The following is a 26,061-nucleotide window of genomic DNA, read 5'->3' as shown; positions in this document are numbered from 1 at the left end:
AATGTTTTAAATTTAAAAATTCTTTTTAAAGTGGGAAGCATTAAAAATTATAATAAGTTATAATCATAATAAAAGCACAGAAAATGAAGCTTCTTGTTCGATTTGATCGATATAAAAAAAATTGAGTAGTGAGTCAATTATATCGACTATATTTCAAATGAAAATACGATGCTTTTTCAAATAATAAATCAATGAAGCGGATATTAAAAAAAAGGAATAAGAACGACAATAATGACTCAAGTTTCTCCTATATTTTTTTGAAATCCAAGAACCGCCTATTGTGCTTTACTAACAATGTTGTTTATTCACTGTTTATTAATTTTCATTGAAAAATACGGTACGCGTTAAATTCAAGGGTGAATGAAAATACATCAAAGTCATTTGAGAGTCACAATGACGTAATTCGAATGAGTAATATCTCTGTTTTAAAATATTTACTAGGACAACAAATACCAAATTAAAATGCGTAGAAGACCAGAGAACTATAGGTAGAGTAACAAAGTAAAGCAGTTTATAGATAGAGCTGAGCTTTTTGAGTTTGCATAGACTCATGAGAATAGCGCTACACGTACATATGTACTTTAGAAGCAGGTCACACATATGATCCGTGAAACTACTTCGACGTTCGTCCACTTCTCCAAAAGTGAGGTAACTTGATTGAGATATTATTTTGACTTTCTCATACGGCATTAGATACCCGCATATAGTAGACAAAACGAAAGCAAAATGTCATCGGGGATATAGAAGTTAAAATATTTTGACGACCAATTCTTTGATTCAAACAAATTTTCGTACTTTTCATTCTATTTAATTAGCTCATTGATATATTTATATTATCGATAATTAAATTATAGCTTATACTTTATAAATTAAATACATTAAATGGCGCGATAAGAGAAAATCGTATTTTCAAACGGTATTCCAAAGAGAAGAATTCCTAAAACGTTATTTTCACTTTTTCTCACCTTCTGAAGAAATCAGTACGACACCGTTGAAAATATTTAATATATTTTCCGTTTCGTACGGAGTGTACTACGAGCTATCCCGAAAGTCGAACATTTCTTTCAAAAATTAAATTTTGTATTATTTGAAATAGAATAGAAAAATTAATTGGGGGAATATTTTCGGAATAAGGATAGAAATGGAGAGGAAATATGTAAATGTACTTTTTCGAACATATCCAATCAGATTGAATTTCGGAAGAGTAATCATTGGACGAGGAGAGAGTTATAAAAATAAAAAGAAAACTGAATTATGAGTTTCGATCTTTATCATTCGACAAATATATTTGGTTATTAATGATGGTATAATAATATAATGATTTAACGTGAACGAGAACGCATGTTACGTATATTTATTATGAGCACGCATTTTAATTCCACATTAAATATCACGTCCCAAGACGTACGTCAAAATGAATGTTCGCGCGTTATTAATTTGCGCATGTACCTAATGACTCACATGTCAATAATTAAATATGCATGCGCGAGTTGCAGTAGTTTCGAGCGCGTTTCAGAGAACTTCCCTCTTCCTTTTTGCCTCGTTAAACGCTTTGTTCTACACTTCCAACTGGCAAAGGCATTTTTCTTAAACGACGCTATCGTCGGAAGGTTCGCCGAAAGCAGAATTTTCCAGTTCTTTAAAATTTCTCATCACGTAAACACTATTTCCAGTCGTTAAATTCTTCGGAAAAGTCATTATATTTCATATATTTCAAATACGTAAGAAACTATGTGTTGAAAAAATAAATATTTCATTATTTAAGAATTCTATCTTGAAAAATTCAAATTGTAAACTACAAGAATAAAAGAAAAGTTCTTTAAATATAAAGAAAAATCTCTTATAACGTCATGTAACTTTTAAATCGCACACTCATTTACATATCTTATCGTCGTATTTATTTAGTTTTATCTCCTTTCTTCGCAGTAAAATTAATTGTTAGTTCGTATCTAAAAATTAATATTTGCTCGGTACACAGAGTTACATTTAGTAGTGTAGTCATATTATAGTACGAGTTATGTACTACAAATTTTGTGTCATTTAATCTTTTTTCTATACATGCAAAAAAACATCGTTTCATGGAGGATTAATATAGATATTGAAACGTAAGTAGATTATTTAAAAACTTCCGACGATGCGATTGCTTCGTCTTTCTAAACTTTCCTGCAAAATTCGTAATAATCGTTAAAAGAAAGTTCGCACGATAAGAAGACGTCTCGAGGCACTTGAAACTCCCTAGCTACAGCTCTTTGTATCTCTCTGATCAAAAGTACTCGCGATTGTGTGGAACAGAAATGTCGATGTACTTCTTCCGGCTGCACAATCTGCGCCGTCAGGCGGAAGAGACACGAAAGAAGCAATTAAAGAATGGAACAAATAGCCAAAGTGGACAACGTGGGACCAATCGTGGGGACCAATTGCAACCAACGGCCGAATCGATGCAGTGCTGCAACAAAGTTCATCGGGGCCCTAGTAAGCTCTTTGAACGGGCCCCTCTTCAACCAAGCGATTCCCTTGACGAAATTGCCTTTCAAATACCAAGGTAAGCGAGTATTTGGATCTCGTTAAAGCAGAATTTTAACTTCGACTTTTATTCGCTTATTATTCCTTTCATGAAACACGATTCCTCTCGGTTATCCGAAGAAGCATGATCTTTTATGAAACTTTTTCTGATATTATATAGGTAGATGAAATTCATCCGGAGAACTCGTATAAACTACCAACAATTATACATTTCAAAGGTATCCGAATATAAAGTTTTGCGTATAAAATGTCCACTTAAACGATATTGATTTCTTTAGTTTGTCAGTTACACGCCTATTATGGGCTTCTTCCGGAATCATCTGCAACAATTTTCTACTCTTCCATAATATAGATTTTATTTCTAAACCTTTTCTCTTTTTTCTGCTTATTTCGCGCTCGCGCAAAATGAAAAACGTAATGCGATTCGGGGATCGTGATATTCTTTTCTCATAGTCTCTTCCTCTCTGTATCTCTTCTTTCGTAGCATGGAAAGGTCAAAGATCAAGTCGAAAAAAACGAGAGAGAAAAAGAGAGGGAGGGAGGGAAAGGGAGAGAGAGAGAGAGAAAGATCGTACAGGGAGTAGCCTTTCTCTGAGAATTCTCGAGTGAAAGAACAAGACTTGGAATAAACATGGGGTTCATTAAGATCGTGATGTAAACGCATGTTGCGCGCCATTTGCGAGCGAGCTCTTGAGGATAACGAGAAGAGGGACCGGCTTCTTGGGCTACTTGAAAGATTTGGTTAGGATAAACCAACCAAGATCGTCGTCAAAACTTCAAGTACCTTGTTTTTGATATACGCATATATGTACCTACATATATCTTTCTTTGTTTAATAACGACTAATGGAATATCTTAAATTATTTCTTAACAATTTACGGGGATCTAGAAATTACAGATCGGAAGATAAAACGAGCAATATACGTATACAAACCATTATATAAATAGTTACTCTACATTATCTGCTATATATCTAGCATATAAATTGTTTCATTCAATTAGAATCCGTGTTTTTATTTTACGATAAGTTTATTATATATATATATGAAAAGAACGATTGATTTTCGAATCGAAGTACAAGGTAATCATTAAAAAGCACATATCCAAAACTTTAAAAAAGTATTGAAATAAATCACTTTGTATTTGTTTTCTTTACCTTACAAGCCTAGTTCACATCTTCGCTTTAGGATATTATAATAAATACGAGCCTTCTTTACTCTCGAATAAATTCAAGATAGAAAACAGCAATATCAGTGTAAACGGAAAATAATAGACTTTTGCTTGGTAAGAAAAGTCTAGAGAAAGTATTTAAGTTCGTTCAGTTCCTATATCATGTGATTCGTTTCTCTTGATTGCATTTACGGTAATCGAAAATAATATCAAACCAAAGATGAAATCTTATGCTGCGATTGCATATTTTTTATTTGATATGCTAAAATCATTCGTCCTAAACTCTCGCAGTTGTACCATTAGTTCTTTTATTTTCTTCTTCTTTCTAGACAACGGTAACAGAGCCACTTATCACATAGGGCGCACGATGAAAAGCCCCTTTGTCCTTAAAATCTCCATAATAAATGTGGTCACGGATAAAGAGAAAATGGAGTCAATAAAATCTCACTGCCTTGTTTATGCGCCTTAAGACCACTATCTTCCCATTTATTTTCCATACAGTTTCTCAAACTTCCTCTTTAGAGCAACTCGCTTTACTCGTAAGAATATCAAACTTAAGGCAAAGTGTGTACGTAGATTTAGTTAACAATTTGGATCGTTTAAAAATGTAATAGTTCGACAATATTTATTGATCAAACCAAAGAGTTTTATTAGCATAATATCTTTTTAAAAGACAATTTCGTGAATTGTAAAAATAAAAAATATTACATAAATTCGGCTTAAGAAAAAGCTGGATTTATAAATTAAAATCTTTAAAATGGCTGAATCTTTTAAAGAAATACAAGCTTTTAAATAAAATCTCTCTTGATTTATAATATAGATAGATCAATGGACAGTGATGATTTATGAGGATCAAGGATTCCCAAAATAGCTTTGCTCTCGTATCCGATTATTTTAGTAAAATATTCCCATAAAAGGACAGAGGGGTGAGTTTATACCATGGGAAGCCTCGTCGAACGAATGCTCGTGGATTGTGCTGCCATTGTATAGAGACGATGACGGTAAAACTTCGAACTAAAAAAGCCGCGACGGCATTGAGAACGTAGACGGAAGCATAAGCGAAAAAGGAACAATTTTATGATCGAGGTACCATCGTGTTTCAGCCATCTCGTGAGTAATTCCATTGCGAGTTAGATGATAGAGGAAATGGAAGTAAGACAAGGAAGATAGAAGAAAATAACGAAAGGAAGTAAAAAGAAAGTGAGATAAAGAAGATCGAGAAAGGAAAGCGTCGAACGAATCTCTTGAAACCGCCACCGTTGTTCGCTCTTTCGGCTAAAACGAACTCTTCTTTTTTTTTTCTTCTTTAGATACTACCGACGCCATTTCACCACCCGCTAATGCAGTGGAAGTGGTCTCTCAATGATGTTACCTCTAATCGTATCGAACTCTCGCTCTTACTCTCTTTCTCTCTCTCTCTCTCTCTCTCTCTCTCTCTCTCTCTCTCCTTTTTTCTCTCTAGATCGTTGCAGATAATTTCTAGCTAGATATTTGGTTTATAGACATCTTCGATGTGCCGTTAACCTTCTTATCCTCTTCTCCTTCGTGGCAAATCTCAAATTCGTTATTTTTCTGAGCTAGTATTTTAAGTTTTAAAGGAAGGCGACGACCAAAAATAAATAAATAAACATTTTTCTTTCCGTGTTATTTTCTTATATATAGGACTTAGTTTAGTTTGCGTATCGTCTTTATAAGTATGTACATAACTGTTTGCCTACTCATCTCCTTACAGTCGTCAGCTTCGCCGCGCTTGAGATGAATAATACACATCTTCTTAAAGTTTACACGACATCGATAGTACTAGACAACGTATGTTTGTACTTCGAGTGTACCCGATGTATTTTCATGTTTGCTTTAAAACATCTTAAAGAACGATCGATTTATCGTTTGAAAAATTGTTGTTTTTCTACGCGATACTCAACCTACATTCGTTAGAAAGAAAAGATAGGAAAAAAAAGAGAGAGTATCACGATCGGATAGTTTTTACGGTACATTTAATGCTATTTGTTCGTAAATTAGTGTAAAGATCGATTTTGCGGAAGCAATTGCATCTCTTTCAATTGTAACGAAAAAAGTTCTCCTTTAAAGATCGTACTTTTAACCAATGCTGGATAATAAGGAAGAGAAAAACGAACAAAATGAAATATGAACTTCATTACAACGACCCTTAATACGTACACAATGTGGTTTACAATTTTAATATCACAGCGTTAACATTGACAAGCTATCGAGAAGCTATCGAAGCTTCCTAGATATTATATGTTATCATTTTAACAAGCTTTTTATAAATTTCAAGAAAACATGATTTTTACCTGGTCGTAAATCGATCAATTTAAGTTACGATTTAATCGAGTACGATCGCCCATATATCATTCTTTTGAAGTTTTATGTTAAAATTATAAAATTTATTATCCGTCAATCGCGGAACACCTCGACTTTCGCTTTGAGCTAGTCAAGATACTCGATAATATCATTATTCTTGAAGATAATCAAACTCGATACAACGATCAACTATTATCGACTAAAACTATTATCGATTAAATGTATCTATATAAATGTGTATAGATGTGTATATCGACGAAAAGAGGGCTTATGTTTTAATTTTCTTTTGTTCACAGAAAAACGCATTTCTTCATTTCTTCCCTTTCCATTTTTTCTTTTTCTTTTATTTCTGAAGTATTTGATTATCTTTAGGATGCACGAGAAAGGGAATGAGAAGTTCAAAGAAATGAAATTTTTCTTTTCTGATAGTATGTAGAGAGTACCGCACTCGTGAAGAATATTTCTGTTGGATCGCGTTAAAGAAATCGTCTTTATACGACTCCACGAGATTTCTCCGTAAAATCTACCTGCCTGAGTTGTGTCCTTAAATCGAGGCCCTTCTCTTACGAGGTCAAAGGTTTACGATCGATGGTGCCAGTGTTTTATGGGCGGAACGGCTTTACTCGTAAATTTCCTATCGAAATATTTCGAGTCTGACAGAGGACGATAGCGATCACTTTTTATCCTATATTTTCGATCTGCGATACGAGTCATCACTTAATGGCTTTCTTTGAGATTTTTATTCCCTCGAATTCTTCGGAAGTCACGGATCGTCCTGTTTTATTAGAAAACTCGTAGAACGATTCGTGAAATAAACGATTAATGGATTTCTAACGTCATCGAGTATTTAACATTTATTACTTCCTTTAACATTTAAACGTTCTACAATCAACCATGCGGATAAGAAAGGCTTAGTGGTCTTCGAAATAAAGTCTAAATTTTATCAAATACCTAGCGAATAATTCGACAAATAATCGGTCATTATTATCATGATTGATTATTTTTCATTTGCTCTTTGTACCGTTTACTTGACCTTCTCCCTTGTTTATTGGCCCTTTCCACGCTTTCATAAGGTTGGGTGTTTAAGGAGGAAGCATTCGAGGTGGGAGTTGCAAAGAGGGAGAGAAAAGAGAGAGAGAGAGGGAAAGAGAGAGAGAGAGAAAGAGAAAGAAAGAAAGGGAGAGAGAAAGAGAGAGGGAGAGAGGGAAAGTTCTGAGCTTGCGCGAATCCTTCCTGTGCTTTCTCACTTCGGAAAAGTTTGAGGCTGAATCCGCTAGTCGGCGCTGAGCCAGGCCACGCGAAGCGCCTTATACTTGGGAGCTTACGGAGAGGAGGTCCTCTCGCGGCGCCTCTCGATGCCAGAACGGCGGGCTAATGAAATCGCGCGAGTACGCGGCCTTTTCTATCTCTTCGAATTCACGAAGAATGATTCGCTATCTGAAGAGGAAGTGTCGTTGCCTACATGCGAAATACCGTGATTTTAATCGACGTCCGTGACGAAAACGAAGACAACGAAAGGAAGAGAGCTAACGAAGACAGTTTACAAAGAGGAAGGGAAAGAAGAAACGGAAAAGGTCACCGCGCTACGAGTTTATGTTCTACGTAAGGGAAATATCTACGTAATGTGAATTTTTTGTTGTTTTTTGTTTCCTGAATACGACTATCTTTTTCATTTCGTAAACTTCTCGAAAAAGACGCGCGTAAAGTGACAGAGGACCAAGAGTCAAAATTTGAACAAGTAGATCGAACGGGAAAAAAATCTGGATCGTGATCGAAGTAATTCGTGACGGGACCAAAGATATCCTCTCGAGTCTTCGTTCTTCGAAAACAAGTGATAAGATAAAGGGGAAAAAATGTCGCGAAATCTTGGCTTTTTTCGAAATACATATGTGGATCGCAAGCGGAAAGAAGAAACCATTATAAAAAAATTTCATTGAGAATGAATGTATTAATGTACCAAAGTGATTGCAAATTTGAAGAAATTCGAAAGAGAATGATTGAATTGAATCTTCTAATGTGCTAATGTTTCTCATATCATGATCTCAATTAACGTTCTACGATCAAAGAAAAAAATAAATAAGGAAAAGAGATGAGAAAGAGTATGAGGATAAGAGAGTTATGATTTCTCATAGCAGCAAATCACTACGTGTTATGTGTATTCGGTTAAGAAAGTAAATATCTTACGGAGGAAGGCACGCTTGGAATAAGAATTTAAAGAGCTTAAAACAAAGTGAGAAACGATTCGAAAGAGGGAAGAGCAAAGAAAAGTGGTAATAGCTCCTTCCTCCTACTTAGGATATTATCCAGCACGCTGGTTGGCGGGTCCAAAAACGTAGAATATTTTTAATATTACATATACGTAAGAAACAAGCGCATATGGAAGAAAAAATCCGTGCTTATGAATCGTTGGATATGCGCGACGAGCAAAGAGAAATGAGATGTTAATTAAGTCTATGATAGAATTTAATAGTTAATTTTATCGTTAATTAACAAGGGAAAACAGTGTAAGTGGTCCAAAAAGAAGCGAAGTAGCCTGGTGGTCCAAGTATTAGTGGCTTAGTGTATTTTATATGAGTGTTCTGTGAAACTTCGGGAAAAAAGAGAATTGCTTATATGCATGTACATATATAAACATATATGTAAACATACACATAAATAGACACATACATACGTATGTGTATATATATATAAATATATATATATATATTATACATATATTTTATATGTATGTATATATCTGTATATATATGTATATATATATATATATATATATATATATATATATATATATATATACATATATATACATATATCTATACATATTACGGGTTTTTAACGTGTTCGCGAAATCTCGCTCGTTCACTTCGATGCTTCATCGAAGCTCAGTGACATCGAATAGTCAATGTCGGCCGATTGAGCATCGTGAGTTGAAAAGCGGACCAAAAATTCTCTTAGAATATTCCGGCTAATATAGTGCGGTAAAAAACGGTGTACAATATCAAACAGCGTCCTCGTTGTCTCTCTTTCTCTCTTTCTTTCTCTTCGGCACATCGTGATCGTGGGATCGAGTTCGACGTGCCATCCTGAAGGAAAATGTTAACGATGACTACGTCGAGCAGATACAGCAGCTACAATTGTCTGACCAGCTGGGACAGTTACGACAGAATACCAAGGTATTTTAATTGCGTTTGAATCTCAATTTTATACGTTAGATTATGTCCGAATTTCTTGGAAACAGACAATACGGATTTAAGATCCCATGAATGATGATAAATAGAAGCGAATAATAGAAGCGAATCTATGGATGATAGTTCTCGAGCGTACTATTAATTACCCGTATTATAGCATACGAAGTTTCACGGATTTTCCTCGTGTAAGTATTCAAGTTAAATTAGACATTTTTTTTCCTATTCATTTCGGACTAATTTTGTTTCCTAACGTAATTAAAACATTTTAAAATAGATTTTCTTATTCTGACTCATGTTTTTTGAAAGGGTATAAATATTTTTTTCATTTGTTTTAAATTGAATCGACCTCATTGAATCTCTCTAATTAGTAAACGAACCTTAATTTAGATAGAATTGTTCCCCTAACAAAAATAATCTGACAAAAGATCGAATATAATCGTGAATTCAAATTATTCGCGTCTCCTAATAGTGACAAATTCGTTGATAATTCGAATGCCGTTATTGTTAGAGATTACGATTTATCGGACATAAATTCAATTACTAATTGTGATCCGATTTTCGTTTGAATTGGTTTATCGCATTTGTTGATTAGACAGCCAACAATTCGATTCACATTTAGATTTGCATTTTTCGATAGGTCACAAAACTAATATTCTTTTTATTTTTCCATTATCAGAATTTCTCTCTCTTTCTCTATTTCTCTGTTTCTCTTGTTCTATTTCTCTAAATGATTTCCTGCATTCGATGTTTCATAAATTAAGATTCACGGTAGGAACCGTTTCAACTAAAATTTCAGTGCAAAAAGTTCCACGGATAACAGTCTCAACTAACAACGCCAAGACAAGTGGTTAGCAAATATTAGATATCCAGACCTGATTTCGACTTGGTAGATTTAACTAAGCCATGAGCGTTTCTCTATGAAAAATGTCGTTTAAGTATACAATGAGTATACCTTTCCACTCGAACAAACACAAAGTAAACGATACCGCGGAATAATTCCAATTACAGATGATGAAAGAACAACTGAAAAGATAATAACTCGGTTCGCACTATTTTCACTATTTTCTAAGGTACATGTTGGAAGGTAAAATGACTTGAATAAATAAAGAATTCGTTGAAATTTTGTCTTTATTTTCTTTCCAAACGTTTCCAATTTACGATTATTTACATCGTTTCTTAATGAAGTTCGATTTGTACAGAACTGTCTATTTAAATAGGAACATTGTGTTGTTTAGTAATAAACGAAATTTTCCGTAAGAAAGAGAAAGAGAGAAAGAAATTTAATGGATCAGATTTCCCTATCGATATACTTAGAATTTCGAACCCGTAAGTATTTATTTAGAAATATTGAATTATCATGCGTTCATAAGCAAATTAGAAAAACGTTCAAGTGTTTCTAATTAAATGTTCTATCATGTAGATATAATACAAGGAATAATGGTTAAAGAATAAGTTACACTAATCGTGTTAGAAGAATCGAGTATAATGGTGCAATACGGAGAACTAGTAACCTCGGCACGAATAGGCATTGTACAAGCTTTCCGCTGTGTTTAAGAACGAAACGATACAAAGAGCAACGATCCCGGAGCGCGAGGGCGTACACTTCATAAACTATTTAAAAGTCGACAGAACCGTAACAATTGCGATATAAATATTAATATGCAGAGACCACGTTATATGTTACGTGTCGTATAATATTAAAGCAATTTTAGTGGCAACGAGAGACACGATCGATTTTTTTCTACGGAAAAGAAAGTAAAAGGAAAGAAAAAAAAACAGAAAAAATAGGGAGGGGATGGTTGAGAGGATACCAGACTTTCCAATAATTTCATGGTATATGTAAGGGACAAAGATCACGTAATCGCATGTCTCTCGAGCTTCTTCTTCTTCGGAGCTCGCGTAAAGTAACGAAAAGTATTAATTTTTGATTCAACTTTTATATTCATGATGCAAGTTAAATGATCAAAAATGAATCGATCGGATGACGAATTAGCAAGTAAAAGTGTAGTTTGACTTCGTTTTAAAAAAGCCAAAAAAATTAATTGTCAGATAAAATAGATACGATTTGGCGTTGATGCTCCGCTACTAAGATATTTTTTATGAGCGATCGATAGGAGAACATGACAAGGCTATCGCGATCATTCTTAACATAGTACGTCACGCATAGGACAATAACGTGCTCGTATATTGTCGATAAAAAAATAAATAATATTAGGACGTACTATCTTACTCTTATCTATCTTACTTTTCCTCATTTTCTGTTTTCCTCTCTCACTCTTTTCTTCCTTATTTCTCTGAAATCGGGAACTGCACGAGCACGCACGCCATGTAGACCAACAAAAAGTTAACTCGTTCGCACAAATGTACGTAGCTATGTATATCGTCCAAAATAACGATTCTTATCATAAACGTGCTACATAATAAAATTTTAATAACGTCGAAATGAAAGTGTACTAATGAGCAACCTTTGAATGTTTTCAATCAGTTTCTCAAATATGTTAAATTTATTCATTGGAATATATACATATATATATATATATATATATATATATATATATATATATATGTATTATCGGTTAATATTTTGATATTTTTGCAAAGATAAAGCAATAGCAGTTCGTTTATTTTGTAAAAAGAAAAAAGTAAGTTTTCGTGTTCGGATTGTATAAATTCATTATTACCGTCATTACATTTAACGAGGATTTAATCGAACATTTAACGAGGATTTAATCGAAGGGAAAATTAAGGGAAATTAAAAGGTTGATATTGGCACATCCCAAGAATCTGAATGGATTCTTTACATGAAACTTTGATTAGTTTGCATTACAGTAATAACCGGTTAGTTATTAGTAAACTTATTGTTTGTCTCTTCCTTCCTCTATTTGTTACTCTTATACCTCACGTTGTTCGGAGATTGGCATCTCCGGAAAATGTTCATTTCTCGATAATTACATATAGGAAGCAAAAAGCTGATAACAACGACAATGTATTGATAAATTTATTTATGTTACATTAAAAGTATAGGCGTTAAAAAGTGGTAGCAAATATGAATATTGATAATCACGATAATTAATAAAAGTTGTATAAATATTTCATTTCTAACATTTTATAGTTGTTATATATAAGGTTTTAATGAATAAAGTTTATAGCACTCATTAAACTCAATGAAAAATACTTAGTCAACATGGATTGAAAGATTAATCTTAACAAAGTGATTGCAGTTTTTGTATTGCAAGTTACTACTTCTTTTCGTTGCAACTTTGATTGCAATTCAACTACTTTTCTTCATCGTATTGAACTCGAAAATTTCGTTAAAGTCAATTTCCCGATCTATCTTTAGTAAATTGTTTTTTATTTAACTTAATCAACAATATACTGCTTCTAAATTCAGAATTCTATTTTTAAGAGCCAATATAAATCGAGAGTCTCGTACCAATAAATAATCTAATTTTGATGGATGTACCAGAAACAGAAAGCACTTATATTAGCACCAGAGGATTGACTCTAATTGAAATGCCTTGTTCCCACAAATACCAGTAACCACCGTCGTTCGACGGAAGCCAAGCTACCATCGCATTCTCTGTTCTCGTTCTGTTAATGAAACATGGTCCGCTGTCAGTCCGTTCCGGCTTTGCGACTGTCGTATCATAGCGACGCTCTGTAAATAGATCGCAAGACCGTCGTCTGACGATCGTTTCCATCAAGTGTTTGCAAGCATTTAATTAGAGAGCATTGGACAACTGTTAATGTGCTTTGTATTTCGTCGCACCGCGCCTCATTTACCGCATTCGACCACTGATTTATTAAGACGATCTCTTTACGAATCACATAAATGTGCCGAAAGAAATCCACTTAATAGTAAATACCCATTTCTATCTGAACAAACGATCTGATATTGATAGGAAAAAATGATCATAATTGGGAAAAATTTTTAACTAAATGATTCATACAAGAATTGAGAAACATCGAGAATTTAATTATAAATTCTAGCACTCTGTCATATGCACATATCACAAATTTTCAGAATGTAAAATCAATAAATAAATACAATACAGACATTCTTCATGCAATTGAATATATATATATATATATATATATATATATATATGGTTTTAAAAATTCATTAAAGTTTAATCAGCTTATGAATTCTGAAAGTTTAATAATGATAGTATATTGCTTCTTTTTTTTTTAATAAAACGAGTTATAATTAAACATTCTAATAAATATAGTCGCTTATAAATTATTTTTACATTAGAAAATAATATCAAACGATTATGAATTATTTTTAAAAAATTTAACGTCGGCTTTCAGAACGTACCAATACTCGTCCGAATATAAAGAAACTAAAGAAATATTTGCAAACGGTGCGACATTTATCACATTTCATTAAAATAAAAATAAAAATAAAGGTGTCATGAATTCTGAAAAACGATCAAATTCGTGCTAGAAAATACCGTCAATGAATCTTATATATGCAATAATTGGCACCTTATTTGAAATGCGAAAATAGAATCATATAATGTATATGCAAATTGTCGGCTATAATATTACGATGGAGATGACCGAGGCAATCGAGGTTCTAATAAAATCCAATCGAGATACTGACCATACCAGAAACAAGTTTAGCATTTACTCGTTAGTTCCTAGATAACGAGCTTTCGGAATTATCGTGGGCTGCCGATAATCGCATTTATCTCGGACACCTGCTTCGCATCGTGAGAATTAGTTCTGAAGCTTTTTGATGCGAATTTTATTGGCGAGTGGAGGAAATATAGACACCTAGAGCTTAAGATCAAAAACTTCTAAATTGATTGATTCCCATGGTCGTGATCGTTGCTCGAGACAGGCTGTTATCGATCAACCTAATTGTACGAATGCCCTTCCAGCCTAGTTCGAGTAGGATCGAAGGGTTACGAATGAAGAGCGGAGAGTCTGTAACGAGGCTTCGCTTAATTGTTACCTCGCTTAAACTAGTTAGGAGGAAACTTCCGTGGAATCTTAACAAGAGAAAAAGAGAAGAAGGAACGAGATGTTGGGATTATCGAGAGATTTGTTAAGAATAACTAGCTGATAGAGAAAATCCCACGGAACATTGGAAGTCTTATCTGATAAGAGAAAAGAAACTTAAAAATAAGTCTTTGAATCCGTCGACAAGAGATTTTCACCTGTTGCCAGGTTGTAGATAAATAGGTAAATCTAATAATATGTAATCCGTAAATAGATGAAATTTATTTATGGTTACGAACGAATGAATTTTATCGTATAAAATTTTTTCATATGCGATGAAATCTATTACTCTATTTATATCATTTATTAAAGATGCGAAATCTTATTTGAGAACAAATTTAATCTTCTCTTTAAAAAGATCATGCGATTAGCAAAGGAGATTAAAAATATTCACAACACACTTTTAATTTAATCATTAAAAGTTCGAGTGATCCTACAACGATCTTTCATCCTTGAAAAAAATGGAGGTTAATCCATTTTTAATCCTTTCATTCGCAATATTTTTATCGCGAGAAATTGTTTACTTTAAGCTCCGAGATCGTTCGAATTCTCTCAGCTTTCTCTCGTGGAAAAAAAGCTCTCCTAGAATATTTTCTTTTCGTCGTAAGGGATATTTTCGAGATAAAAATTTTGCATATCTCGATGGAAAGATCTCCTCGAAAATTCATATCGTTTCGCGAGAGACAACGACGTATGCTTGAAATCTGAAGAATAAAATAAAACTATAAAAAACGAGATTCTCTTTCAGCGAGCGAAGGGTTTGTCGTAAGAACTAGGGTCAACTGTTGTACGATTAACGTATGTCGGGGAAGGAATGAGATAGAGATAGTACGAAGACAAGATTGTCAGCAAAAAGAAAACGTTTCTAGGTTTGTGCGTGGGCCATTGTGAGACAAAGTCGTTCTCTTGAAGAAAAAGGTTACGATACTTTTGGGGCAAAGTACTCGATAAAAAAGTACTCGATTAAAAATGTTCTTTCTACTCGCACGATTATTTTCTCGGCTTGTCAGCTTTATGCTTGAGCGAATAAAAGCCTCGTTACCACTTAGAGTTTTACTCGTTATTTATCAACATATCTTGCCATATATTATATTTCGAGTTAGCTTTAATCTTTCAAACCCGCACGATTCTTTCTTTTTTTATAACAAGTATAAAAGTGAAGAATTTATTGATAAGATTGTTTTATAGAAAAATATCATACGGATAATATCGCAAGATATACGTATATCTTTAATAGTTATAATTAAAATACTAAAATAATTAGAAGTATGAGAATTAAATAATATGAGCGCATATAATGCATATATGATCATTTTAAACTTAATGTAGTGTACGGAAACTATAAAAGATAATTCGGAAAGCATGATATCACATTGTATGATAAAATTGAAAAGTGTTAAAAAGAAGAAATATTACTTGGGGATTTTGTATCTCTTTACCATTTTTATATATATTCCGTTTCTATATGAAAAATGACCTTTTCACATAAAACCATAAATAACTGTCCTGGTAAATTCAGAAGTTTAATGTATATCGATCTTTTCAAATGTCATCTCTGAGTTCGGCTTATTTATGTATATTTGTAAGAAAAATTCATGGAAATAATATTTCTTTATAAATTTAACTATACGAATGACAAATACTTGACCGAACCGATCTTTTGTGTTTTTCCGATGATCTACGAAGTTGGAAGCGACTTTTCAAGGAGACCACTCTTTTTTTCATCTACGATGTAATCCTACAAAAGCGTCGTTGTAAAGGACGCGTACAAGAAGAAGAGCGGTAATCAAAAACTTTTCCGCTCCGTACTCTTTCAACGGTGCACTTACCTTTCTCTCCGAAACCGATCTCGGGAGGGTTATAGGATTTTTCTGAGATGATGCTTTGAGCTAAAAAAAGAAGAAGAAAAAAGAACTAGATACAGAAAAGGAGAAAAAGAAAGAGAAAGAGAAAAAGACAGTGGTAGTAGTAATAGTAATAGTAGTAGTAATAGATATAGCAGATAGAAGGGAAAAAGGAAACGTAGTAGAAGATAAGAAGTGAAACCGCGACTTTTCTCTCTTCCTTTCGTCTCCTACTTTTTCGTATCGAATCGAATCATGACACTCGTGGGAAATAAGTTTTGGTCGATCATACAGTGCGAGTGCGAAAAAGACAGAGGGAGAGAGAGAGAGAGAGAGAGAGAGAGAGAGAGAGAGAGAGAAAGCTGGAGGGTGTCCAACCAAAAAGTACTTCGACTATTGCACTCGGAGGAATCTCCAAACTAAGGTTGATGTTTCGATAGTCATTTTCACTACTCTTCGAACGAATACGTCTCTTCTCTCTTCTATCTGCCAAATAAAAATAACATTTTCGAAAATTCAATAGAGGAGAATCATCTCAACGATATAGTTTTTCCATTAACGATGTTTCAAGAATATCATTGTTTTACGTTTGTTACGTCGAAACAACCATTGAGTGGGTTCAAAGTTTTTCCTTCGTCATGAAATATCCTAGAATAATTGTCGAAATAATATCAAAAAAGCTTAACGTTACGTACTTATTTTATGTCAAAATAAAAAAAAAATCAATCGTCATGGATAAACGAATAAAGAGATATCGTGTTTTATTCGGAAGGGAAGAGAAAGTTCGAAAGTTTCTCGAACGATTCTACGATCTTCCAATGTGTCTACTCACTCTACAAGATGGAGCAACTTTCTTCCCTCGTATTTCGTGACGTGTGAATGACGCGTGAAACATCTAAATTCTGCTAATAAATAAAGAATGAAATCTAACACGCTTTTCTCTCTCTCTCTCTCTCTCTCTCTCTCTCTCTCTCTCTCTCTCTTTCTCGATAGAATACTCTTCTCCACGTCGTTTAAGAATCCTAGCTATAGGAAGAAAGTCGAGCTTGAAAAAAGTCGATCTGTCAGTTTGACTTTACGAATCGACGTACGCAAGTTTCTATTCACAATGGATAGTAATGCTTCAATAGAACTTGTTTTATAAAAGATACGAGTTTGATTCCAGTAAGGATATATTCCCTCTAAGGAATCTTCTTTGATTCGCGATCGCGAGTTACCCTTCGTTTCGATGAAGTTCTTACGAAAGAGAGTCAAGTGTCTTTGCCCTAAAAAATTAAAAAAGGGAAAAAACAATCTATGCAATTGCAGACTCGCTGTAATGACACTTTTACACGTTGTATATTGTTCGAGTGAGAACACTTGACGTGGCAAGGTGAGAGTCGTTACAGAAGGTGGATGAGACTTCTAATTTTAGATTCATTTGCGACTTTTCTTTGGTCTCAGTATTTGCATGTTATGTTAGATGAAGATGTCGACTGGTTGGATGATGTTTTCTATCCTCTTTTACTTTTCTTTTTATTTCTTTTTCTTTTTTATTTTTTTATTTTTTTTTTTTTTTATAAAAATCATAACAAAATGTACTCCAACGTTTTAACTTTCGAACTGTACTTTTGATCGAAAACAAGTTACATACATTTGAGCTTTTCACTCGAAAAGTCGATATGCTTATCATCCATTGAAAGTTTTGAAATGTAAAAAGTAGAAGATAATATATATATATATATATATATATATATATATATATATATGTATATGTATATTATCCGTTTCTCGATAGTTCCCATTGTAATCTTTTATGACAACCTTCGATTGATAAAATCAATATTCTCCAATTCTATGGTGTTGTAACTTAGCATCTTCTTATAGATTATTTTCTGCGATTTTAAACGTGTTCGTGACACTATGCATTAAAACAATCAAACTGTGTCTCACGAACAAGCACTGCAATTTGACAACACAATTTCATTTTTATAAATTAGAAATACTTCAAATTTACAAATTCAACCACATCTCCAGTGCTTAGCCAAATTCTTTCCTATTCAAATACTATTTATTATATATGCGTGTGTGTGTGTATTCGCGATTTTATATCATTCTATCTAAAAGAATGTTTCTTTTTCGAGGTTACGAGCTTTAAATGTCACCTTCCGTACGAATGTTTTATGAGCACAAGGGACAGCTCGTAAACCGAAAATTCCGTGGTCCACTTAAAACTTACAGAAAAAGGTGCGGATAGCGAATTCTCCCAAGCGATATTATTATCGCGATTTGAATCCAGGGAAGAATAAGTGCCAATGAAATATTTCAATAAAAAAATGATGTTATGGCGTAATCGTAAAATATAATTTTTTTCTCTATATCTACCTATATATCTATATATGATTAAAGAGGAAAAAAATAGAGAAAGATATAGATACAGAAGAAAAACGAAAATTATACATAACGATTACAATAAAGAATTTTGGAAAATATGTTATAAATCGATCGTTTCACCAGCAGGATGATTCTCGACTCTATATCAATATCCTCTAGCGTCAAATCGTATTAATAGATACCATGAAGCGCATATAGAGAATTCGAGATAATACGATCTGGTACAATAGGAAATAGTTCGCCGCTTGACACGATATACCCGGGAGGTTTCAAACTGTCCGTAGCTCGAAAGTTCAACCGTGGAAGATTCGCTGGATATCACGTTTCGCTTGGAACACGAATACCTCGATTTTAATTGAAAATTTTCCCGAAAGTGCCATCGGTGAGAGTATCGTCTCATGAATTAAATGAAATAAATGAAAAATAAAGCAGACGAGATGAAACGGAAGCAAGCGGTGCTCGTTGCTTTTCGAATTTCTGATAAGGCAAAGTTGAATATTATTTGTTATATCGATTGGAAACTTAAGATCGGATTAAATAACTTGTAATAAAGTTATTTGAAGATATAACAATTGCGCTTAGAGACTTTGATGCCTGGCGTGCGGCAGGCGAGCGAGTATCAGATTGGGAAACGTCCGAAAGCTGTCGGCCGCATATGGCTCGGCTTGAAATTACTCGTATTTTAGAGAAGACATGCCGTATCTCTTTAGCCTTATCACCAGCGAGGTAATTCCTTTCTGATAGACGAAAGAAAGACACTCGTGTTTTATCTTTTATTTTTTTCCCTTTCTTTTTACGACGATCGTTGGATAGAATGGTAAAAGTGTTCCTGCTTCGGACGAACCACGCGCGCAAAACACCTTCCGGTATAGTGTGCTTTAAAATGTTTTTATCGTTCTTAGGGAATATAAACTTATAAACTGTTTGTTTGTTTCTTTTTTCTTTTTTTTTTTTTTTTTTAATCGCGAGTAACGTCTCGCACACAATATTCTGTGACCTCTCTTGTCGGATTAAATTTCTTTTTATGACATATCACGTACGCTATATCACATATGACGTGATTGAAAAGCTCTCCTTTGCAAGAGAATACAATATCTAAGAGGTGTGTGTAAGCAAAATCTTACAACTTACATTCTTAAGTATTATTCTTTCGGTGGTTAACGTGGAACTATTGAGAAGAAAAAACATAGTTTATTTTCCATTACCATAGACGTGTCTACTTCGAAACTGGGAACCACCTTATATCATTTTGTTTGCCATCTAACGTTAAGATATAATATATTCGTTTTTGGAAATAACATCGAGGAGGTACAGGCACGTGATTACTGAAACATAAAAGCGAACTGCTTAAGACATCGTGAATTAAACGGAGCGAACCCTCGAAGGGAGCAATTTAAATTACTACCCTTCGAAAATGTTCCGGTTCGTATAGTGGCGAAGAACCCTCTTGAAATTCGGATTAACCAATCTCTTAGCTCGAAATTTATTTCGCTCATATTTATTACGCGTTTACTCGAGATAAATCTTAAAGCCGAACCTGTTGTGGTCGCAGTATACTCTCCGAAATCTCTTCTACATAGATACCTTTCCGCGTCCCTTCAACCCTTACATTAATTATTACAACATAGCCCAGCAATCTACCCTTAAAGATAGCCGCGCTTCAAGGGCAACACGTTTAGGATGCCTAATTATTTTAAGGGGGCACTCCCGGATTTTTTTTTCACTGCAGAATTTATTATCTTAATAACTGTGTCACTCGTTATTACCATGGTTAACGTTGGAGAGAGAAAGAGAGAGGATCAGTGCGACGTTCATGGCTTCGCCACTAGCTCTACTCGCTTTTAGCCCTTTAATTTATTTATGCAGAGCCGAGCAGCGTGCGAAGGGCATACTAGCTAACAGCACGCAATTTCAAGCACGCACGTTCGTGTGGGAGCTTTCGATGTGCCCTCTTTCTCTCTTTATCTATCTCCTTCTCTCTCTATTTTCTTTCCTTCCTTCTCTAACTTTCTCTCTCTCTCTTTCTCTTTTATTTTTTCCTTTCTCTACAATTATTGCAGATCAAAAGATAAGAGTACAATGTGACGCATTATTTCTGTAATTTACTTTATTATAAAATAGAATTCAAAGACATTACGCCAACATTGTACCACCTATGATACATTCTAATTACGCTTATCTCGATTTTAGCTAGCCTACGACTATTCACCAACGATAACATCTGTTATTACTACTACCTTCTTTTTTATCGATCCTCCGTTGTTTTATGCTAAAGGAATAGAAAAAACTTTTACAGATTTTTAAACAACAACATTTTAAACAACAATTTAAACATACCCGAAAGAAGTCTGATTCATCGTTATTTAATTCTGAAAATAACTAATAATTCGGATTCACTTTGGTTGGCTAATATTCTGTGTATTTTTTCTCGAAACAAATTTATCTTCCTACGCAATATTTCTGAGAAGAGATAAAGTCGAATATAATTACGGAAATGAAACGGAATAATATTATTTCATATACAATATAAGATTAACGAAGATGAAAATCGTATTTTGATTCATATTTCCAACCTGATAAATCATAGTCGAAGTACGTCGGAATTGAATGGAACGTTCGATGTTTCGTCATCGTTGGTAAAGATAGAATAGCCAATTCGTACTTCTAAATGAATGCCTTTCTTTTTCTATTACATATTTATCATCACTTTTCTCTTGTTTGAACTAGTTATTATGGCTAAAGTCTATACATCGAAAGTAGCTTCGACTATGATATCGTAAAACTTATTGCGGTGCAAGGTTGAATAATTTTATTTTTGTACGTCGTAATTCTATTCACGACGACGAGGATACATTTAAACACAAGGAATAATACCAAATTAGAAAAAGGAAAAGAGGAGAAGTAATCTGATAGTCTAGTCTGTCCTTTCGTTATTATAGATGAACAAAGCTATTTGCGAAGCAATTATTTGTTTTGGTCTCACACGACTTCTATCGATTTTTAAACATTAATCGTATCCACCGTCTACTTTCGATCACTTCCCCAGACCGACGTTCTTCTCCATCTTCGATCATGAATTATTCGAGGTTTCTCGCATATAGATATTGTTCGACCAATGTTGTGAACAACGAGCAGCTTGTCATCGTATGAAATATCAGATCGAAAATTTTTCAATTCTCATATCGTTTACACGGGTGTAGTCTTAAAGAGTATAATTAATTAACAATTAACAGTTTAACATTTTATTTATATTTGTTCGAATTAATTTATATATTTGTCATTTGGCAAATTGTGTTACGAGCGAGTTAGTGCGAAATAATCGAGTTAGAATGTTTAATATTTATTAGAAACACAATTTGTGTAAATCTACTAATATTATTTATAAACGAGCCGTGAATGCAAAGTTTTTTGTTTACAAAGTGACGCCGCTACCATTCGAAAAAGGATAAAGCACGATCGTACGTAGTTTCATTTAAATGACAAACAGCAATCGATTATCGAAGAAGCATGTTTTGTGTCCAATAAAACGAAATTACCTTTATATGTTGCTCGTTATTCGTAACCAATTTCTCTCTGTTGTAGACACTTCACAAATACTCGCTCAAGCCGATCGGTAGACAGACGCGTCCTCGTTAAATCGTTTTCAATCACCCGTCGAGAACTGTGGCACGTGACTCGTAACATTTTGTTGACCGATCGCAGACGAATCCCTTTCCTCTTTCGCCAATCCGTCTGTACTACGCGATCGAAACTAAACTAAATACATATGTGAAGTATTTTTAGCGTTGAAAATGTTTCTCGAGCAACGTATACATAATCAAGCTGCATTAACGGAAGCGTTAAAAAAATATTTAACAAATTATCACACCTTTATATCACGGCTCTTATTTCATGGAAAGCTTTTAACACCTGCAAAATCATAGATTTTACATATGCAGTCATTAAAATACACAAACACATTTTTAATCTTTTTTACGAAAGAGATCGAAAAGATAAGATCGTACACCTGCATATATATATATATATATATATATATATATATATATATATATAATATGCGAATTTTTATAATCATTGGGGAAAAAATGCTTAGTTTCTGAATGTAGTATAATAATAAGACCTCGATTTGGAACCTGCTGATGAGTGTTGAAAGTGAATACGCGACAGATTTGTGGACTTGTAATGTTTGATTTCCTGTTATAAAGCTGAGTAAAGCATTTTTCAACGTGATCTTTCTACCTTCCGAATCATTTCTTTCAACCTGTTTTCAATCATCGCCTACTTAAGGTACTTTTGTTATCGAAGAGAAAGAAAAGCACGGAAATTTGAGGGCGTATTTCGCGTGTAAGAGCTTTAATAGAAGCAAACTTCGTGCGTGAATATCAACGTAGATAGGGGCCTTCGTGGCATCGTCGAACGAAACAGCACGCAGTTGGTGCTGAGTTGTCGCATACTGGGTCATACCTGACCGATCGATGTTGCTGCAGGTAAATATAAACGATCGACTGTTTAACAAGCTGCAGTCAAGATGGCCCGTCATTGAACAAGACCCTTCATATAATTCACCAACGTACAGCGTTCAATATACAGCCCACGTACGTTCGTAATTAACGAAACTTTCCAAAGTATCAAAGCGACTCAATTAAAAAGCAGCGTCGTGGACTTTAATAGAAGCAACTTCCGATTTTCCATACTCATAAACGATACGCTTCGACATTTTCACCGTCACGCTAATCCAACGATTCGATGGGAAATTATACTTAAAATTATTCGCGATAAACTTTTCTCGTTCTTTCGTGGTTTCTCGGATACTTAATTATTATCATCGCGTGTCTTGCATTACAATTCTGAAGAGAATTCGTCTGCGTGTTCGTACACGTGTGGGAGCATGCTAAGTCATTTTTTTGTTCCGTTGTATCAAACGAAGTGCATATAAATTACAGCTACAGATATTGCATGTTGATAGAACTCATTGAAACGTGTTGGATCTATGGCGATCTACTGGATAGTAGGCGAACTGATACAACCTTTTTACCTATGCAACCTAATAGAAGTTATTGAAAGGTGTATGAAATATAAACTGCAAAATCGAAACACTTTTATAACTATTAAGCATTCATGGGAACATTTGGCTGAAGAGTTAGATAATTCAGTTGAAAGAACAATCGTCGAACAAGCGAAAGGTCACGGATTCAAGTCTTAGTCTGTATAAAGTTTTATAGATATGATCATCAAAAGTTTCTTTTTTATCTATAACAATAAAATGAATGAAACAAGTCTAACAAAATATTATACGCAGTTTTTTTATCATGATTGAAAATATTGCATACAATTTCGCATTGATCGCTTGAAAATTTTCAAGAAAACAATATCGTATTCATTTGAATATAAATATTTGAACATTGAAAATTACTTAATCGAAATGTCTTTTATCGATTCTATGGAAATATTCACAGCGTGCTTTTATAAAACCTGAAAATGTGTCATTTATAATTTCGAATAAATTAATAAATATAATAACATTAAAAATAGCATTTAATTCTCTGTAAACATTTTAATACCTAGGATTAATAAGATCACCGTGCTGGTCCGTTGAAATGTTCATGTTAGTACAACGAACGATGGAACATTACACTTCCAACGAAATGGTAAAAGTGTAACGATCGATGAAGTGAAAAAGCAACTGCGAAACTGAGGATAGTGGACTTCAATCGAGTAAACTTTCCTTCTCAATTTATAGATTAGCTTATACTTGCTAGTGTTTTAAGTTCATATAAAAAGAAGTACTACGAGAACGCTAGTATCTCTTTCGTTGAACAGTGACACTAGTACTATGTTGTCATTTTCTGTACCAATCAAAGAGAAACGATATGAAAGAGAAAAAGAGAGAGAGAGAGAGAGAGAAGAAAGAAAAAAGAATAAAAATATATAGCAAAAAATATAGAAAAATCTTTGTTACGCTACAGACTTTTTCATACTATTATATATCAACTAACTTATTGTTAGTAGGTATAGCAAAATTATTTTCTATATTTCCATTTCATTTCTAGAATCAATTACTTTATACATAATTTGAAATGTTATGCTTATCGATCGAAAAAAACGATCGATAAGTCATCTTGAAGACTTCGTTACAAATTTCAAGGATCTTCTTACGGTTACAAACTATACTATGGTATGGGAAGAACGATTTCAGATGAAAGATAAGAACACTAGGAAAGAAAGCACGACAGACTGGAAGACAAATTGCTATCGAGGTAAGAAGAAGAGATATGAAAAACATTTCTTTCAATTTATATAAATCGCTCCGAACGATATCTCAAGTTAGAATGAAGAGAGCCGTCTTAAAATCCGCACAAGATTTTCTTGTATCAGTGGAAAGGCAGACACGTAACATTAAATAAATTGAGCAGATGTACGAGAGAAAAGTATCTGTTAAATATCAACTATTAATCGATACGATATATTATATATAAATATATGTATCATGCTAAGAATAAGTGCATAAGACTGTCTTATTTTTGGATCTTAGATAGCAAGTTTAGTGAATTTTCATTGTTAATGTATGAGCTAATAATTGATACATGGTTCACTTTAAAAATGTTAATCATTCAAACACCTTCAATGGAGTATCGTGATAAGAGATGCCCTTCAAGCAAAGAACAAGGTAAAAGTGAAACTTATTATTGTGAGAATTGACTTTTCAGTAGTGACCATAATGAAATCGCATAGACATTAATCTTGTTACAGGGAAAAAATTTTTTATGACGCCTCGTTCGTTATGATTTTACACCTAGGAAATAGAAAACCTATAAAAAAAAAAAAGAAAAAAAATAAGGAGAGAGAGAACGATATTAACTGATATTATTTCTTCCACCATGTAAAATACCGAGACTTTTCATCCAACCGTATTAACTTTATTATTTTATACACAAAGAATGGGGATAACATATTTCTATTTCCATTTATTTTATTTTCAATACTACTTATTTTATTTTTCCTTGCAAATTCCTACGATTTCCTTAGTTATCATTCTCTTACTGAACAACTAGGAAGTTTCGTAATTGAATTTTTTTACCGGAGATATAATAAACGTAAGTGTGTCTCTACGTTGTAAGAAAAAAAGATACTTGGAGAAACTGAAGAACTTGGAGGTCTCGGAATTACAGTATTTAACGTTAAACGAGACAAAAAAAGAAGAAGAATGAACGAAGCCTGATGCTTTTCTTCGCCTCCATAATCGGTGAATGTGCGGATAAAGAGATCATTAATCTTCTCCGGTTTGAGTCCACCTGCTCCGCAACTTCTTTCCTCCATCTGATCCCAATGGCTAGATTAGCGACATAGGTTTCTATAGCCATTCATTTTCTAAGCTTGTAAAAAAGTTGAAAGAACAAAGTACGCAGAAAGCTTTATAACGAATCATCGATCGTGAGTTTTCTTTTATTTCTGTATGAATCTGGTGCGCGGAAAAGTTAGAAGATCAAAAAAAAAAAATTGGAAAAACAGAAATACCGTGATGATAAATACTTATCGTTCGTGTTCACGTATTTGCATGCATGCCTTGTAAACGTACTTACGTACTATACCAGCTTTCGTCCAATCACAAATCAGGCACGCCCAACATAGAGACG

The 26,061-nt window shown here is 33.7% G+C and overlaps 1 protein-coding gene across 11 annotated transcripts in view; it reads left to right on the top strand.

The window, feature by feature from the left end:
- Positions 1–26,061, top strand: part of LOC127066400 (potassium channel subfamily T member 2) — a 101,471-nt gene that overhangs the window by 42,251 nt on the left and 33,159 nt on the right. Inside the window, exon 1 of one of the 11 annotated variants that reach the window (XM_051000100.1) lies at positions 1,909–2,542. The exons of 8 other annotated variants lie outside the window; for them this stretch is intronic. In XM_051000100.1, coding sequence (XP_050856057.1) covers positions 2,295–2,542 — 248 coding nt within the window. In that variant the 5' untranslated portion in view covers positions 1,909–2,294. Of the gene's footprint in view, positions 1–1,908; positions 2,543–8,875; positions 9,189–26,061 lie in introns of those variants that run through there. 2 more of the 11 variants (XM_051000103.1, XM_051000105.1) reach the window with 2 other exon arrangements.

This window comes from Vespula vulgaris, chromosome 9, assembly GCF_905475345.1.
Source record: "Vespula vulgaris chromosome 9, iyVesVulg1.1, whole genome shotgun sequence".
NCBI classification, from domain to species: domain Eukaryota; kingdom Metazoa; phylum Arthropoda; class Insecta; order Hymenoptera; family Vespidae; genus Vespula; species Vespula vulgaris.
Note: the sequence above shows the minus strand (reverse complement) of the source record. Positions and strands in the feature narration are given on the sequence as shown.